This window comes from Lathyrus oleraceus, chromosome 3, assembly GCF_024323335.1.
Source record: "Lathyrus oleraceus cultivar Zhongwan6 chromosome 3, CAAS_Psat_ZW6_1.0, whole genome shotgun sequence".
NCBI classification, from domain to species: domain Eukaryota; kingdom Viridiplantae; phylum Streptophyta; class Magnoliopsida; order Fabales; family Fabaceae; genus Lathyrus; species Lathyrus oleraceus.
Window position 1 is genome coordinate 325012546 of NC_066581.1, and position 16973 is coordinate 325029518.

At 31.4% G+C, this 16973-nt stretch overlaps 1 protein-coding gene and 1 pseudogene across 2 annotated transcripts; both read right to left on the reverse strand.

Annotated features, from left to right (window-relative positions):
• Nucleotides 1-6077: 6077 nt before the first annotated feature.
• Nucleotides 6078-13400, reverse strand: LOC127131101 (protein FAR1-RELATED SEQUENCE 11-like; annotated as a pseudogene).
• Nucleotides 13401-13518: 118 nt separating this feature from the next.
• On the reverse strand, nucleotides 13519-15981 carry LOC127127440 (protein trichome birefringence-like 3). 2 transcript variants are annotated; one of them, XM_051056626.1, is made up of 6 exons: nucleotides 15532-15981; nucleotides 15065-15308; nucleotides 14813-14984; nucleotides 14473-14672; nucleotides 14121-14279; nucleotides 13519-14006 (listed from the first exon to the last, which is right to left on the reverse strand). In XM_051056626.1, the coding sequence occupies exons 1-6, from the start codon at nucleotides 15710-15712 to the stop codon at nucleotides 13676-13678; spliced, it is 1287 nt and encodes a 428-aa protein (XP_050912583.1). In that variant the 5' UTR covers nucleotides 15713-15981; the 3' UTR covers nucleotides 13519-13675. The 2 variants fall into 2 exon arrangements, with proteins under 2 accessions (XP_050912583.1, XP_050912584.1); XM_051056627.1 differs by having other exon boundaries at nucleotides 15065-15305; nucleotides 15532-15977.
• Nucleotides 15982-16973: the final 992 nt, after the last annotated feature.

A 16973-nucleotide genomic window follows, 5' to 3' on the forward strand; every position in this document is an offset into this window, starting at 1 on the left:
TCTATGAAGAAATTGAAGATGAGAATGATCACTTTATGCTGAAGCAAAAATGGAGGTTGAAATACGTTAACAAAAGAAAATGAGAAGTATCTACATAATCTTGGAAAATAGAGGGTCACAATTGAGGAACAAAAGTAAAAATTGTTAGAACTTTAGGTGGATATGAAGAACATTATAAAGTAGAAGAAATTTTGGAAGATTTTGTTATTCGTTGTTATTAGTATTTTAATATTCAAGCTCTATTAAATTCAAATGTTAGTATGTATCAGTTAAATACAGATGTAATAATACTCTAATTCGCCATTGAATAGAACTATTCCCCAGTTGAATACAATGTCACTACTATAAAATATACTTTTGGTAAAACCGTATTACTATGGCCGTCGAAATCACCGTAGTAATAACTGACATTCGTTCGCCTTAAATTTTGAATATTTTATTAAAATACATTTTATCACGGTCCTTCAACAAAGCCATTTGTGATATATTAAAGGTTACGTGCTTCGATTCTTACACCAACAATTTTTCTTCTTTTTGTTACAAAAAGGGGTTGTCGTTATACTATTGTAAATATATTAAAATAAAAATAATTATCATCATGATTAATACCAGAAACCGTTGTGAATATTACTTGTATATTATCACAGGTTATTTTAATAACCGTGGTGATAATATATATATATATATATATATATATATATATATATATATATATATATATATATATATATATATATATATATATATATATATAATCTTTTCCAATAACCTTCTTCAAACTTAAATGTAATCTTTTCCATTAGTTTTCTTAAATTTTTCATATTTGTTCCATGTATGACACAAGTTCTTCTTAAAAAGTGTTTTTTCATTTGGCATGATTTACTTCCTTTTTAAGTCATGTTTCCGTTTATGTTAATGCTAGTTTATGTTTTCAAAAGAGGTTAACATTTTGAAAGTTATTTATATTTTAAAATCTGGTTCAAGAGAACTCATACTATGGGTGTGGTTCATAAATGGTTTAATTTATGTTGCTATGGAGAAAAAAATATAAGAAGTATGAAGCTATTTTGGAAGTTTCATCCGACTTGTATTTTTTCTTCATAGCACCATAAATTAGATCAACTTCAAATTATTCCATGAATATTTTCAATAAAAGGTATATTATTGTCGTTTTGTTGATAAATATTGATGTATTTTGTTGTTAACATTGTTGTTTTTGTTGTTCATAAATGATTTGTGTTGTGATTGTTGATAATTGTATGTTGTTGTTGTTGATAATTGTTGTTATTGTTGATGTATGTTATTGTTGAGTTTATTATAATGTATGTAGATTGTTTGTTTCACTAACCCTTCTTTGAACATGCATTTATTTAAAGTGATTTAGAAAATAAGAATTTGAAAATTAAGTTATATCTGAAATGCAACTTAGATCAAACATTTTTTTCGAATTACATGCATCTCGTGATTCATCTATCTCTCTTTAACACGTAGAACTTAGTTTATTGCCCCCAAGTTCTTCAAAGTAATGGTTCGTTCTCTATTAATTTATATTGCAAAACATCAAATTTATTGAGAAATTGAATCACCTTCATTGTTGCCATCATAATAATCTTCATCATTGATTAAAATAATATTGATAATAGTGATGGTGATGATTCCAAATTAGTCAACATATTGATGCTTTGTAAAATAAACTAGGAATACACCCTTGCTTTGATAATTCAGGAAATTGAATCAAATACTACATGTTAAGTAGCAAGAGACAGATTACGGTATGAATGCAATTTAAAAAACAATTGTTCGTTTAAGTTGTTTTTCAAGAATAATTTAATTTTTCAAATTATTATCTTCCACGTCAACTTTAATGGTTGTATATGTTTAGTGAGGTGTGGGGGAAAATAAATAATTTATATATTTTATAATAAACTCAGGGTACTTTCCACAACGGTTATCTTCTGTAACCATGGTGAAATGTTAATTATATTCCAAATAAACTATTCTTGCTGCAACCTAAATATATATCATAACGCTTGTTTAATATAGCCGTTGTGATATGTAGCATGCAACCTAGCTTATAACCACAATCACATGCCCGTTGTGAAAATCAACATACATAAAATCATACACTATCTAATAACAAACGTGCAACCGTTATTATATGTATTTTATGTAGTAGTGTGAGTAACATTACAACCGTATTTAACTGATACATACTTACATTTGAGTTTAATAGAGCTTGAATATTAAAATACTGAAAACAAAAACGAATAAAATCTTCCAAAATTGAAACATAATTTGCAACATAACATAAATTTGTTCATAAACATTTAAAAAGCACATAGCTTATTCATATACACTAAAAAAACACCTAACTGATACATAATTCAAATGTTAGTATGTATCAGTTAAATTCATATGTAATGTTTCCTAATATCTGATTTTTGTGTGTGTATATTTTAGGGATGTAGTAATCTACCTTAAGGTTCATACTTTTCATTGGTGTTATTGCATGAACACATGTCAGGGTTGAGAGCTCCCATTTTCTACATAAGCATACACGTTCCTTCAAGTTGACTAAAAACTTTTCTCTTGAAATTTCAATGTTTCTGACCTCAAATATGTGCTCAATTACATGCTACAACATATTAAACTTTATCAGTTTACATGACCTAATGAGTCAAAATTAAAAAATGAAGAACTAACATTGAACAATTACCTTACAATCCATAAGTTGGTGTATGTGTTAGTTCTCTTAATCTTCCTTTTAATGTTGGAAAAAACATCCACATCACATAAGTTTGGAAGTTTCATCCTATTACTTTCCCAGTCACTAATGGTTTAGCTCTTGATTCAAGAATCACACTATTAAATGCTTCTGACATGTTGTTAAGAACATAGTCATATTTTATATGTGTCATAAACTGTAATTTCCTCCAAAACTTGGGTGGAGTCTTCATCATATGTTAAAAAGCCTCTTCATTCACCACTCTTTCACTTCTCTTTCTCGTGCTTGTGGGTAAGTTGGTTTTACATCCTTCCATATGATTTCTTTCAACAACTTTCCAAGAAACTTCTTCATAAAATTATTATACAAGTGCCTCACACGAAAACTTTGTTCAACACCAGGTAAAATCTCATCCATAGTAGAAAATAGACTTTGTAATATAATATACAGTACAACACAAAATACATGAATACAATTACAAATAAAATAGAATATAAATAAAATAAATGAACGAAAACTTACGATATAACATACCTTTTGATTATCATAAATAAAAGTATAGAAAATACAGACATTCCGACATACAAGTTAACAACAACAAATTCTATTACCCTCGTTTTCACTCTTATTAACTTCCTTCTTGTGTTATTCCCACTTGTATTTCTTTTTATTGCTAGTACGCTCTTAAACATTATCATAGTCAATTAGAGTATCCATTTCCTCACATGAAAACTTTGTTCAACACCGGGTAAAATCTCATCCATAGTAGGGAATAGACTATGCTATACAATATACATTACAACATAAGATACATGAATACAATTACAAATAAAATACAGTATAAATAAAATAAATGAATGAAAACTTGCAATATAGTATACCTTTTGATGATCATAAATGAAAATGTAGGAAAGACACACATTCATACCTGCAAGTTTATCAATTAGAAGTTCCAAAAACCATGTCCATCTCTCCTTTGTATCCTCTTTAACAATGAAAAATTATATTACCCTCATTTTCAATCTCATTAACTCCCTCCTTGTGTTATTCCCATTTGTGTTTCTTTTTATTGCTAGTACCCTCTTGAGCATTGTCATAGTCAATTAGAGTGTCCATTTCCTCATCCACAAAATCATCACTATCATCATAGTCATTAAATGCAATTTCCAATGCAATATCATACTCAAAAATCGCATCTTCATTATCATTATAACTTATAAAACCAACCATGCCACCCTCATTCATCACACATGCACTACCTTCATGAGTGTCTAACCCATCATGCACCTTACCATATCGTTCCTCACCATCTTGAACATTGTCATGTTGTCGCTCGACTTCCTAAACATCACCATCCTGCACATCATAATATTATCCCTTATCGTCATGAATACCACCATCATGCACATCACCATATTATCCCTCACCATCATGAACCTCACCACCATGCATATCACAATCATTTCTAACTACTTCTTCATAAAGTTTAACAAGTCAATCTTCTTCCTCCTCAATATTTATAATATCCTTAGGATTTGATTCTTCTTCCTTAAAAGGGCCCTCATAAAAACTAGGCTCAGACACATCATGTTGTATATAAATATCAACACTCAAATGCACCTTACAAAGAGTTGCAATATATTAATGCACCTTTATCATCAGTCAAAATATTCATCCCAAATGTTGATTCCTTGCTCCATATTTTATCTATTTCTCTATAACTTAGTTATTTCACTATACCTACCAACTCAAAATAACTCCACTTGTCAAAATCAATTTTTACTTCAGTAATTGTTCCTATTTCATATACAGTTAGTTCATTATCCAAAAATGAACCACCATGATTAATCAACAAAAACAAATCTTCTTCCATTACTACCTATGTCCAACAAAATTATAATTAAAAAAGGAGGCAAAAAATCAGGATAACCCTGAAACCTAAGACTAAAACTTAACCTAGAGCTATGCATAAACACTAAAACCTAAAACTAAAAACAAAAAAACATAAAACCTAAAAACACTAAACAATTGAAAATAAAAAAATCCTAAAACCTAAAAGAGATAATAGTTGAAAAATGAAAAATCCTAATAACATTTGAACATGAAAAAACCCTAAAATCTAAATTAGAAATGGGATACAAATTACTAACCAATTTAAAAATTGAATCTTCAAATGCGTCTTTGCACCAATGTTCCCCATTAAATGTTTTTCTCACCTTCGATTTTGCCTACACATTCCTTATCTCCAACACTTTCATCATCTTCTCCATGAGCTATTCATTTGTTAGGGTTCGGTGGATGGAAAAATGAAAATGAGAAACCAAGCCTTTCCTTTTAACCAATCATACATGTAACGTTTTGTTTTAAAAATCTAATCTCCACGTCAACGCCAAATGTACATGATATGACTATTAAATTTGACTTTGACTAACAAAGCTAATAGAAAGAACAAATGCGATATTGTTTGAAGAAATAAGGGATAAAAAAATATTTTTAAAAATTAAGTGATCATAATGAACCCCAAAGTAAAGATAAGAGACGGAAAATGTATTTAGTTTTTACTTAAAAACAAATTGAAAGATAAAGATGCTAAGGAAATAAGTACAAAAAAACAAGTTGGTTGAAAGATAAAGTTGACAATTTAATAAATGAATTTGGAGTTAAAATATTTATTTATAGAAATGTGTGTATTTGAATATTTAAGCATATCATAAAGTCACATATAATTAAATATGCATTCATATTGTAACATAAGACAACAAAGTTATGACCAACCATATAATAAATGTTATTTTTAATGTGCCCCAAGGGCACATGTTAAGGTGTAATTAATGATAGTTAATTTCATCTATTTTATTTTTAAACATGTGATAACTAATTATAGTAATTAAAATATTAAAATTTATATTTATTAAAAATGATTAGGACAAAATTACCCTTTAATATACAGTTTTTTATATTTTCAATTAAAATTTAATGAGAATGTTTAGAATCATTAAAGATTAAGACAATTTTTTTTTTCATTTTTGAGTTAACTTAAAATTGATTTGCTTTAAATTACAATAATATATTACTGCAAGAGTTATGCTGAAAGTTTTTTAATATAAAATTAAAATGCTTTAAAAGTACAATAATGTAGCAAAATAAATTACTGTTTCAAATATATCATCCAAATACAATTTTTTTTTTAAATTACCCAAATAAAAAATAATAAGAACTTTGATGTTCTTCATACATATATCATCAATTTCTTCCTGTTATAAAAATAAAAACAAAAAAATATAATTTTAGTTAACAAATTAAAAATATAAAAAAACAAAAAAAATATAAAAGTATAAAAAAATATATATACCTAAATTTTTGGTAGAAAAACTGGATTTAAATTTGCATCTTGACATATTTTCTGCTTCTTGTTTTTAATGTGAGCAGAAAATTTAATCTTTTTTTTAGAGGACATGTTGCAATATTATGTCCTATGTCTTTGCATAATCCACAAGTATTCATCGTATGTGAAAGCTCTTTTCCACCTTTAAGACGTCTTCTTTTAGGACGACCTTTTGTTTTGGAAATCGAAGAGCATTGAACAATATCATTCGCATGAGCTTCATTGTTGTAACATATTATTTGGTCCTCAAACACAACATTAATTGGTTGAGGATTTACTTCCTCATCCTCATGTGATACTTGAAGTCGTCATCGCGATGGCAAGTAATTAGAAGGAATTTCATGAAAATCTTTATGAAGAAAAATACTGAGAATGTGTCGACATAATATCCCCAAAACTCAAAGTGCTTAAAGCTACATGTAGCTATTTTACCATCCCAAAAGACCATGTGTTTTCTATTATTAGTATCTTTATACTACCGCAACACAAACACATTACCATTTTGGTGATGAATTGAATATTGGATGGAACTTTCAAACTCCTCTTGAAACTTTTGAAAAGTAAAACATGTGAGAAGACTATGATTTTGCTCTTGCAAAGGTGATATCAGCTTCATGTTCAATCTTTTGCATTTTTCTAACATAGCTTCATGCTCTTCTTTTTGCTTAATATCATTGATTGCTAAATCAACCTGAAATTAATTTAAGTTAATCAAAACATAGTTGTATAAGATTATAACAATGATGATATTTTAGAAATCAGAAGATACCTGCTTTGTAAAATCACTTAAAGTTGTATGGGAATTTATGAATCTTTTGATAAATGCATTAATACTCTCTGATCTACCTGTGGTTGTCATTCCACCAAAGAAATAGTCACGAAGATAAGCAAGTGTCCAATAACTTTTAATTTCATACAATCCTTTCACATGTTTATTTGATTGCAAGTTATACTTAGCAACAACTTTTGGTCAGTGATGTTCAAATTCTTCACGTGTCTCCAACTTATACAAGCCATAAAAAAGAATACCATTTTGGATATTTGTCTCGGAGTATAGCATTAAACCAACAACTAAACTTGAAAGTGATGTGCCATATGCAAAAACTGTGTTTTGTTGATGGAAACTCTTTTGAAATTGCTTCTTTCATCCATGGATCTTGATCTGTTAATATAGTCTTTGGTGGCTTCTTCATCAAAGATATAAAAGTCTACAAAAAGATTATGTAATTAAAAAAAATGATACAATAACAAATAATATAAGAAAAATTATGAAATTAAGCTTAGAAGTTACCTTCATCAACCAACGAAATGCAGAAGTTTTTTCATTTCGTAAGAGTGCACATCCAAAAAGTATAGTCTTCCCATGACTATTCATACCCACAAAAATTCCAAATGACATTTCATAAGAATATACCTTATATGTAGTATTAAACACAACAACATCGCCATATTCTTGGTACCAATCAAAACAATAAGCATGAGACCAAAATATATGCTCTAACCTTCTTTCTTCGTCAAGTGTATATGCATACTGAAATTTAGAGCAACTCTTCTTTACATCCTCACAATACTTAAGAAGATCAACAACATCAGTTATTTCAACTTTTTTCTTGGCTTTCAAAAACAGATTACGAACATCCTTTTCAATAAATGGAAGATAACCATGCTCCACATTTTTTTCTAGCTCTATGATACGCATTAATTGTCTAACTGAAAGTCCACCTTCCTTTAACAAGAAAATTCGTTCAGAATAATCATCTGAGATAATTCGATTAACTGGTAAGAACCGCACTTCTGATTGAGTTAACAAAGTATGATTATTATCAACAATAAATGTTGTAACTCGCCACTCACTTGGAAACATATCATGAGTTTTTTGCAAAGAAATTCGCAAATGAGCTTTACATTCACACCTAGTTGATTCTCTATTTCTTTGTTCTTTCGATCGTTCTATGATTTTCAAGGAAGTTCTACCTTCACGATGGCAAAAGAAATCACGCCTACTCACAATTCTATTTTGTTTGATGAATCTACCTTTTCTAACTGAGAACCTGTGTTGATATGCATATCTCTTATAAAAAATAAATGCTTCTTCCTCACTAAGAAAAATTTGACCAACAAAAGGAACAATGTTTGACTCCTTAGAAGTGTCACCCTCACTACTTTCTTGTAAAAATCCATTTATCTCAATATTTTGACTAGAAATCACAATATTTTCTTTCTCAGAAATTCCAATTTCTTCAACTTCGTCTATAATATTACGACCAACAATAATTTCAGAAGAACCATTTTTTGAAGAAACTTCTTCTACTGAATATTCAATATTCAAACTCAAATCCAAATTTATTCTATTGTTGTCCACACTTTCCATTTTGTATTTATCTTCCAAAAGTAAAAAGAACAAAAAAGGTTATTCACATATGACTATGGAAAGTTATTTAAAAAAAAATTGAAATCATAAAATAACAAAACAAAAAATCAATATATGACATACCTGAATAAGGAAAATTCTTAAATTGTCATACTTGAGAAGATTTCAGTTCTTAAATTGCCATATTTGAGAAGATTTCACCTTTTTTCTGTGAGAAGAAAAATAATGCAAGAAGCGTGAAATATTTGAGAAGATAAAAAGTCTAGCTGATATATAAAATGTGAGGGTAGTTTTGTCATATATTTTTTTAATACCGGTAATAATTACTGTATTTAATTATTACATGTTCCAAAATAAAGTAGGTGGAATCTTTAGTCATTTATTCTTCCTTAACTTGTGCCCCAAGGGCATAAGATAGCATTTGCCTTTTTTTTTAAATCATTCCGTCGAGACACGAGTTAAGATCCTCTCCATTTTCCATCTTCGTTACCGTAATTTTTTTAATATATTTGAAGTGTATAAAAAATAAATAGATCAATCAAATATCACTTTATTACATTTATATTTTCAAAATTTTAATACTGAACAAAATAAAGAAGAAAGGAAATAAAGAGAATCTTGACCCATAAGACACCATGAAAGAAAGCAATCATGCAATACTATTAACATTAAAACCACCGACTATTATAAATTATCACCATGATACATCATCAAGTTTGGAGGGTTTATTCAAAATGCATCATCATAAAGTAGCATCCAAAACACATCCAAAATCAACAAGTCCTTTCATTCCCTTCATAAGTTTCAAGCATTCGTGTAAAATGCTCCTTGAAATTTTTTAACAAGCAGGGAAAATGCTTTCTAAATTGTTGAGGGTTCATGATATATGTTCATTTAATTGTTATTGTCCATTGTATTCATCATCATTTAATAAGATGATGTTGAACAAATATACAAACGCGAGACAAAGAGTTGATGATGATAAAGAATAAGAAATGATGATTAGAGAGAAAACATTAGAGATTTAGTAACATAGTCATATATAGGGTGGGAATAGGCTAGAATATGGTAGTCTTTAGAAGGTCTGAGTCTAACCTACAATAAAGTTTTAAGTTTAAGTCTGGTCTATGGTCTATTATATGTTTTTTCTTGTTAGACATGACTTTTTTAAAAGTCCGACCTGACTTTATATTAGATTTAAAAGTCTATTTCATATTAAGGCTTTCAAATATTCATTTTTAAACCTATTTTCAAATAAACTTCACAACCTTTTATATATTATTTGGCCTGTTTTTTAATAGACATGCGTATATAGGTCAACCTATCTAGTTCCATGACTTTCTATTAGACTAAGTATAGCATATTTAATTAAATAGACTTTTTAAAAAGTTTAAGTCTGACATTTTAATTAAACATATCAGGTCACGCTAAATTTAAAAAGGTCAGACTATAAATCTATATAGACCTCTATATTCCGGTCTAGTTTATTATCATTCTTAATCATCCACCGAAGATGAAAAAAAAAATAAGGAAGAGAGAAAAATATTTTTATGGGAAAGGAAACATTAGAGACTATGGCTTGACTATAAATATGAAATTAAATTATTAAAATCAAATTTTAACAGTTATCAAAATACAATATTTTGCTCCCTCTCACGTGGAATACAAGTACACAAGCCACCGTGACACTAAACTTGATACATCATAGGTTGTTATAGAATAGTTTTATAGAAGGAGCAACTTGAATGAAGTTTGATAATTTGAAATATATATTTTATGTCTCATAAATTTGGGATCCTATATTGACAAACCTTTACGATTTGAGGATCCAAATGGGTGGTTTACTCCACCAAGTATGACTAATTTTGACACTCTAGAGATATATTTCATGTCTCTTAAATTTGAGATTTTAAATTGACAAACTTTTACAATTTCAAGATCTGAATTGGTGGCTTACTACTATCCAGGAACTGAAAAAGATGTTACTAAAACTTGATCATCTACTCTTTGATGTGGAGGTAGTGAATTTTTGTGTTGTTTCAGCAGCAATGACAACTGTTCGTTGAATGGAGGAGCGAGTAGCTTTGGAAGCTACCATTGTCGATGGATTCGAAGGGGATATGTTTAGAAGGAGGTTGAATTTGAAAAAAAAAATAGAGAAAGGAGATTTGAACTTCTAACTGAGGATATATGATTGTAGAAATTCGTAGAAAACAAAAGTTGTTTCCTACAGATGGCACCAGTGTTCCATAGTGGAACCATAATTGATTGATAAAAAAGGAGGAAAAGCTTATTGCGGTAGTCCTGGACTTCCGATGTAGTGGAATGAGGGTGATCTACAAGGTTAACACTCCAACGTTCAAGTCAATATGTGAGTGAAAAGTGATGTGAGAATGGAAATGAATTTGAATACTCGAGAAATGTCACACTTTCCTTCTTAAATAAGATAAGCAATTGGAAATTGAAAATGTGAGATGAGACATGGATTATAGTCAGCCATCAAGAAACAATATGCTTAAAAGATCATGGTCGGCCCCTAACTTCATCGATCTAAATAAAAAACATCTTCATCACCATTATCATCATCTTTTGCGTCCAACACAACTTGAACCTCATCAATATCTTCTTCTTCTTCTTCCTCTTTGAAATCATTTATATCATAGACCTTGACCTTATAACACATATGCAAGTATTATGCAAAACCATTTATTACATGAGTCTTGAAAGTAAATCATATGGTTCGCAATTCTCAACAAAAATCCATTTGCAACCTTAGGACGAATTATTTTACTTTCATCATTATGAACACCATTGTGGGGAGTATAAGCATCAAATCCAGAATGGGGTATGCACTCACTTTCTTCTTTATGCCAACCAACATATATCTCGGATGGTCTGATGGATCTGGTGTTCCCAGATCCTTGGTTGGTCTTCATAGCCAAGAGTTTCTCCTCATAGTTAATGTAGGTTGCACCCTACTCAACAAGTATTCTAGGTTATGTACCTCTTTGCACCCTAACTTCTCTCAGACATACAATCCCACCTTAATCCCTTTTCGAAGACACAACACTTCAGGCTTTCATCTGAGCCCCCGACGACCACTTTGTTAAAGTGGTATATGTATCCGTGGAGGGTTTCTTTTTTACCTTGCATGATCCCGTTGAGCACGGACATGGTTGTAGGTTTCCTTTTTTGAGTGCTGAAGTGGACGGTTAAAGCTTTGCAAAGAGCTTGCACTTCACTGCCCCGTGGGTGTGGTAGAAGTCCATAAGATCATCTACTTGCTCGCCATGCTCGTCATGATCCCCGGTTCCATCATAACTTTGGAGCTTCAGTGGCTTCTCCAACGACCTTGGAATCCTACTATCCATGATACGAGCGGATGTGGGGTTTCTCTTTTTTCTTGGACTGGAATGTCTTTTACATATCTTTCCTTCCTTTTATGACAACAAACTTCTGGAGAAGTATGGCTACCTCTTCCCCATTCGATATCAAGGGAAGGGGTACAATGTCTATGGTGTCGTCGACTGCTTGGTGACTTTTGAATCTCTTCTCGATGCATATTCGTCGAGATTTTTATTGGTTCAGGGATGTTGGCTTATTTCCTTTGTGAAACCGCCTCTTGCACGGTACTGGTCCTCAGACTGGCATGGTGTAGGTTCTCTCAAATCTTGAATAACCTTTCCACTAAGGCCTGGAAGTTCTGATGCTGCACCATGTTATAGACACTGTTAGGCACATGTCATTGGCTTTATTCACACAAGGATTAGCCCGCATTAGTTAAAAGTCAAGAAGCATTTCTTGTCTAGGCGTTGCTCGTAGAGGTGTAGGTCTAAACGAAGGCCCGCCTTGGTGAAATTGTGGTGCTGATCCGAGGAATGAAATGGGCTGGAATACCCCATGACTTTCCCTAGGTTGGATAGGATCTTACGGCGAAGGAACAAACATTGATGTTACCAAGACTTGATCATCTACTTTTTGAGGTGGAGGTGGTGGATCTTTGGCCGCTTAAGCAACAAGGACAACTCGCTGTTGAACGGAGGAATAACTAGCTTTGGAAGCTACCATTGTCTATGGATTCGAAGGAGATCTGTTTGGGAGGAGGTTGAATTTGGAAAACATGATTGAGAGCGGAGATCTGAACTTCTAACTGAGGAGATCTGATTATGGAATTTCGTAGGAAGTAGAAGTCGTTTCTCACAGGCGGCACCAACGTTCCGTAGTAGGACCATAGTTGATCGATAAACAAGGAGGTAAAGCTTGCTATAGTGGTCCTAGGCTTCTGATGTGGTGGATAGGAGGTTGACCTACAAAGTTAATACTCAAACACTTAAATCAACATGTGAATGAAAAATGATGTGAGAATGAAAATGAATATCTGAGAAATGACTATCCTAAATAAGATAAACGATTGACAATTTAAAGGGTGTGGTAAGACATGAATAGTAGTCTCAGCCGTCAAAAAACACTATACTTAAAAGATCATAGTCGACCCTTATCTTCACCGATCTCCAACAAACAAAGCCTCTTCATCACCACCATCACCATCCGTTGTGTCTAACACAGCTTCAACCTCATCAATCTCATCCTCTCCTTCTCCCTCCTCGAAATTATTTGTGTCATAGACCCTGACCTCATCACACATCTGCAAGTAATTTGCAAAACCATTTATTACCTGACTCCTAAAAGTATCACATATGGTGCCCAACTCTCAGCAAAAACCCTTTTGCAACCTTAGGACTAATTACCTAACTTTCAGCATTGTGAACACCAATGGAGGACAAAATACACCCAATCAAGCAGCAATTTACCTTAACCTGATTCATAATGAGCCACATAATAGCCAAATCATCATCACCCACACGATCATAGTTTCTCAGCTTAAGGGCGATGATCTTGACTAGTATCCATTGCACCATCCCCACTTCACACTTCAAATGGCAAATACGGACTTCTAAAGGTAAGATGAGTGTAGCAAGCCTTTAAAATTTCCACCAACACACTTCTCTCACATGCAAAAACATAATTAACCATTGATTTGCAAATAAAAAATTGTTATATATCTCACACAAATGATAGTGAATTAAAATATTAATGTACACAAACAAACCAATGGACATCTTCATGTCACAAAGGAAAAACAAAAAACAAAGTAAAAAAAACATCATATGATTTTTGTGCATCATATATTGTGTTACAACATTGCCAAAAGTATTTGATTCCATGTATCAGGAACTCCCGGCAAACACCAATGTATACAATCTGCATTTTGCGGATTAGTCCTTTCTTCTTCGGTTAACAATTTTCCTCCGGTTTCAGTGTACACATTGGAATGACCATCAATTCTGTATTCTGATATCTGTGTTATGTTGATGAATGTCACAGGAACTTTCATTTTCTTTGCAACTTTCGCAACCACGCTCATTATCCGTTTATCGGAACCAGTTCCCCAATGCTTCTTTTTTTTCACTGGTTTCGTCTCGTTGAAGCATTTTTCGTCTTTCATGTTTCCCCAATCTTGGCTTCTGAGAATTGAAACATTTGAGTTGTTAGGATCTTGATCATCCAAATGATATTTTTAAGGACTAAAACCAAAATAAGTGTATATTATAGGGACTAAAAACTAAAAAGTTCATGACCTTGTGTGTGTAGGTGACATTGTTGTGAAAAAAACTTTGGTTTTGTTTGGATTGATAGTTGAATCAACCCAATTAGCCCATGTCTTCAAAGCTAATTTGTAAGCGACCGGTGTGTCGAATTCTTCGTATCCTTCGTATCCATTGCCAAATGAACCCCATCTGAAATTTATAAACCTTATGTTAGAAATCATTTTCGTCCCTTCGGTTTAAGAGTAAAGATCAACAGTGGTTTTAAATTGCGGTCTGCAGCAGCAATAGGATGGTTTTAGAGGTGTCTGCAACTGGAACCGCAATTTAAAACCATGATCATGAACAATAAAATATGAATAATGATATAGATTATGTTGCTTACAATGATTTAATGGTGGCACCACTCATCCACCATACATAGGTATTGAAAACAAGGATATCCACTCCTGTCCAATTTTTGGCTCTCTCTTTGATAGCATCCACTTTTATGATCCTTTTCTTTGTATCTCCAATGATGTTTATGTCAGTGTTGGACTCAACCAGATATGGAGCCCAATAGAATTCTACAGTAGCATTGTATTCCTGTGAAAACACATCCAACTATAAGCATCAGTGTTTTAAAAATCAGACTAGAGATCGAACCGGTGAGACCTCTGTATCATAGTTTAGTCGGTTCAACCATGAAACGGTTAGATTATTGAATACTAGTATGCATCAAATACCTTGGCTTTGAAGACTGAATGAACAATCCCTCTTTTCATAGATTTCATCTTTTCTGGTATGATCCATTCTACCAAACAAACAAAAGATTCCCATTGATTTCTTTGTAGTGAGTCCCCTACAAATAGTAGTCTTTTCCCTTGAAGCTTTTTAAGGGCCAACGCTGCATTGAAACTATAAAAAAAAGTTGGAGTTACATAAAAACAAGTTTTGAAAAAATCACAACTCAAACATGTTTGGATTGTAGAGTTTACCTTGGCAAGGTACAATCTTCTGGCTGCCACTCCCAATGTTGATAATCAAAATCCTTTCTACCATTTTTTACACAAGAAAATTGTCTATCTATATATGGACAAGTTATGTCAGTATAGAGAGGCTTTATTGATTGGTTAAAAACCCATTTTCCATTAGCAATGTTGCATTCTTCTGTGTCAAATTCAAATCTGTCATCAATCCATGTTTCATTCACAATCTCCTCATCAACTTTCTTTTCACCTGCTAAAACAATCAAAGCATCAGAGACATCATTACCAGAACCGTCTTTGAGAGTAATCAAGACAGACTACTAGACTACTGCAAATGACTCAAAATTTATAACCGTGGCTTAATAGGCCCCTATTTATTTTTCCACGGTTGAACTGTGAATAACCTACATAGACCTCAAAAAACTTAAGACGACCCTGATCGTTACAAATTTACCATAGAAGTATAAGATACTTACTTGGTTTTGGTTTGGTGTTCTTTCTTGGACAAGGTTTGAACTTGAAGATGGACTTGGAAGAGAGAAAACTGAGTCTCTCAGCATACAAAACAGCAATGAAAACAAGAAAACCAATTGTGATGATAATGATAGGAAAAGGCACTTTTCCTCTATGAATCTTCATTATTCCGGAATGGATCATGAAGACAAGAGTGAAAGAAGATTATAATGAATTATTGGAGAGAATGCAACAGAATGATGAAGACATTGTAGGAAAAAAAGGTTTAGAGAGGGAAGGTTTTATGCAAATTTTGAGTAGAAGTGAAGTTAAAGCATAGTATGACTAAAAAATGTTAAAAAAGATACTAGAGGGTAAGGAATGAGTTGAAAGGGTTACATCATGCTTTCTATATTTATCATGTGGGCAATATATATACTTTTGGAAGAATTGTTAGCTTCTCTCTCTTGTATGAAATGTTGAATATTCCATACATCTTTTTGAATCCTTTTGTAGTATTTGTAGTGGACATGTTATGATTCTTATGAGTGAATATTTGAGGTAGAGTATGGAGCAATTTGTTTTGAAAATTTTGAATTTGCTTAAGTATTAAGAATGTTATCTTATTAAAGTGTAATTATATGGCTTTTTTTCTTGAAATAGTTTATAAATTTAGAGATTTATTTTATACTATTGGTGTCATTATGTCCATTCATTAAGGTGATTGTGTAAATTATACTCATAAACTTAGTTTTATATTGTTTTTTTTAAAGGTGGGATCATGTAGATAAATTGAATGTTGCTATATATAAAGATCTACCAAACAAGAATATAATGACAAATAATCATGTTTACATGTCAAGCCTTTTTATTCTACATTCTTAAAATGTAAAATAATATTTGATGTATAAAATGTGATTATAAATTATAATTTTGAGTATAAATTAAATTAATTATAGATGACTAATTCGTGCTAAAAAAACGTGTTTGTTCATTTTTTTTTTAGAATTTTAGAGTTTGAAAATATATCTCCAAATGATAAAAGAAAGTGTCTTTCATGTGTATTTTGGAAGAGATTGCTAGAGAAGTTCCTCTCTGATTTAAGTAAAAGACCAAAATGCCCTTCTTAATGACAAAAAAGAAAGTAAAACAAATTTGTTCTTCCTCTTCACACAATCTATAATCTACCTTTGTAATTTTTGCAAGTTGTTTCAATTTTGAGTAGGACATGATAGCTTCCAATAATCTGTTTTTCTTTCAACTTTCAACTTTTCCTTTCCTTTTTGGTACTAACTATTGGTTGCATGGACAACTTTCTCTCTTGTTTCTTCCTCTAGAATTTTTCATGTATTTTCATTTGTCCATTTGTGTATTTTGAGTAATCTTTAAAATATGTATCTAGCTTCTCTTTTTGTCGTTTAATTTCTTCCAAATCTAAGCTAGCTAGATTAGATGTCAATGTGTA

What these genes read in the sequence shown, in the direction of transcription:
- LOC127127440 (XM_051056626.1), bottom strand. Translation starts at nt 15,712, where the DNA reads ATGATCCATTCCGGAATAATGAAGATTCATAGAGGAAAAGTGCCTTTT. An exon ending in ATTCAGTCTTCAAAGCCAAG is followed by an intron (nt 14,673 to 14,812) that starts GTATTTGATGCA and finishes GTGTTTTCACAG; the next exon opens with GAATACAATGCTACTGTAGA. An exon ending in ATGTCACCTACACACACAAG is followed by an intron (nt 14,007 to 14,120) that starts GTCATGAACTTT and finishes TTCAATTCTCAG; the next exon opens with AAGCCAAGATTGGGGAAACA.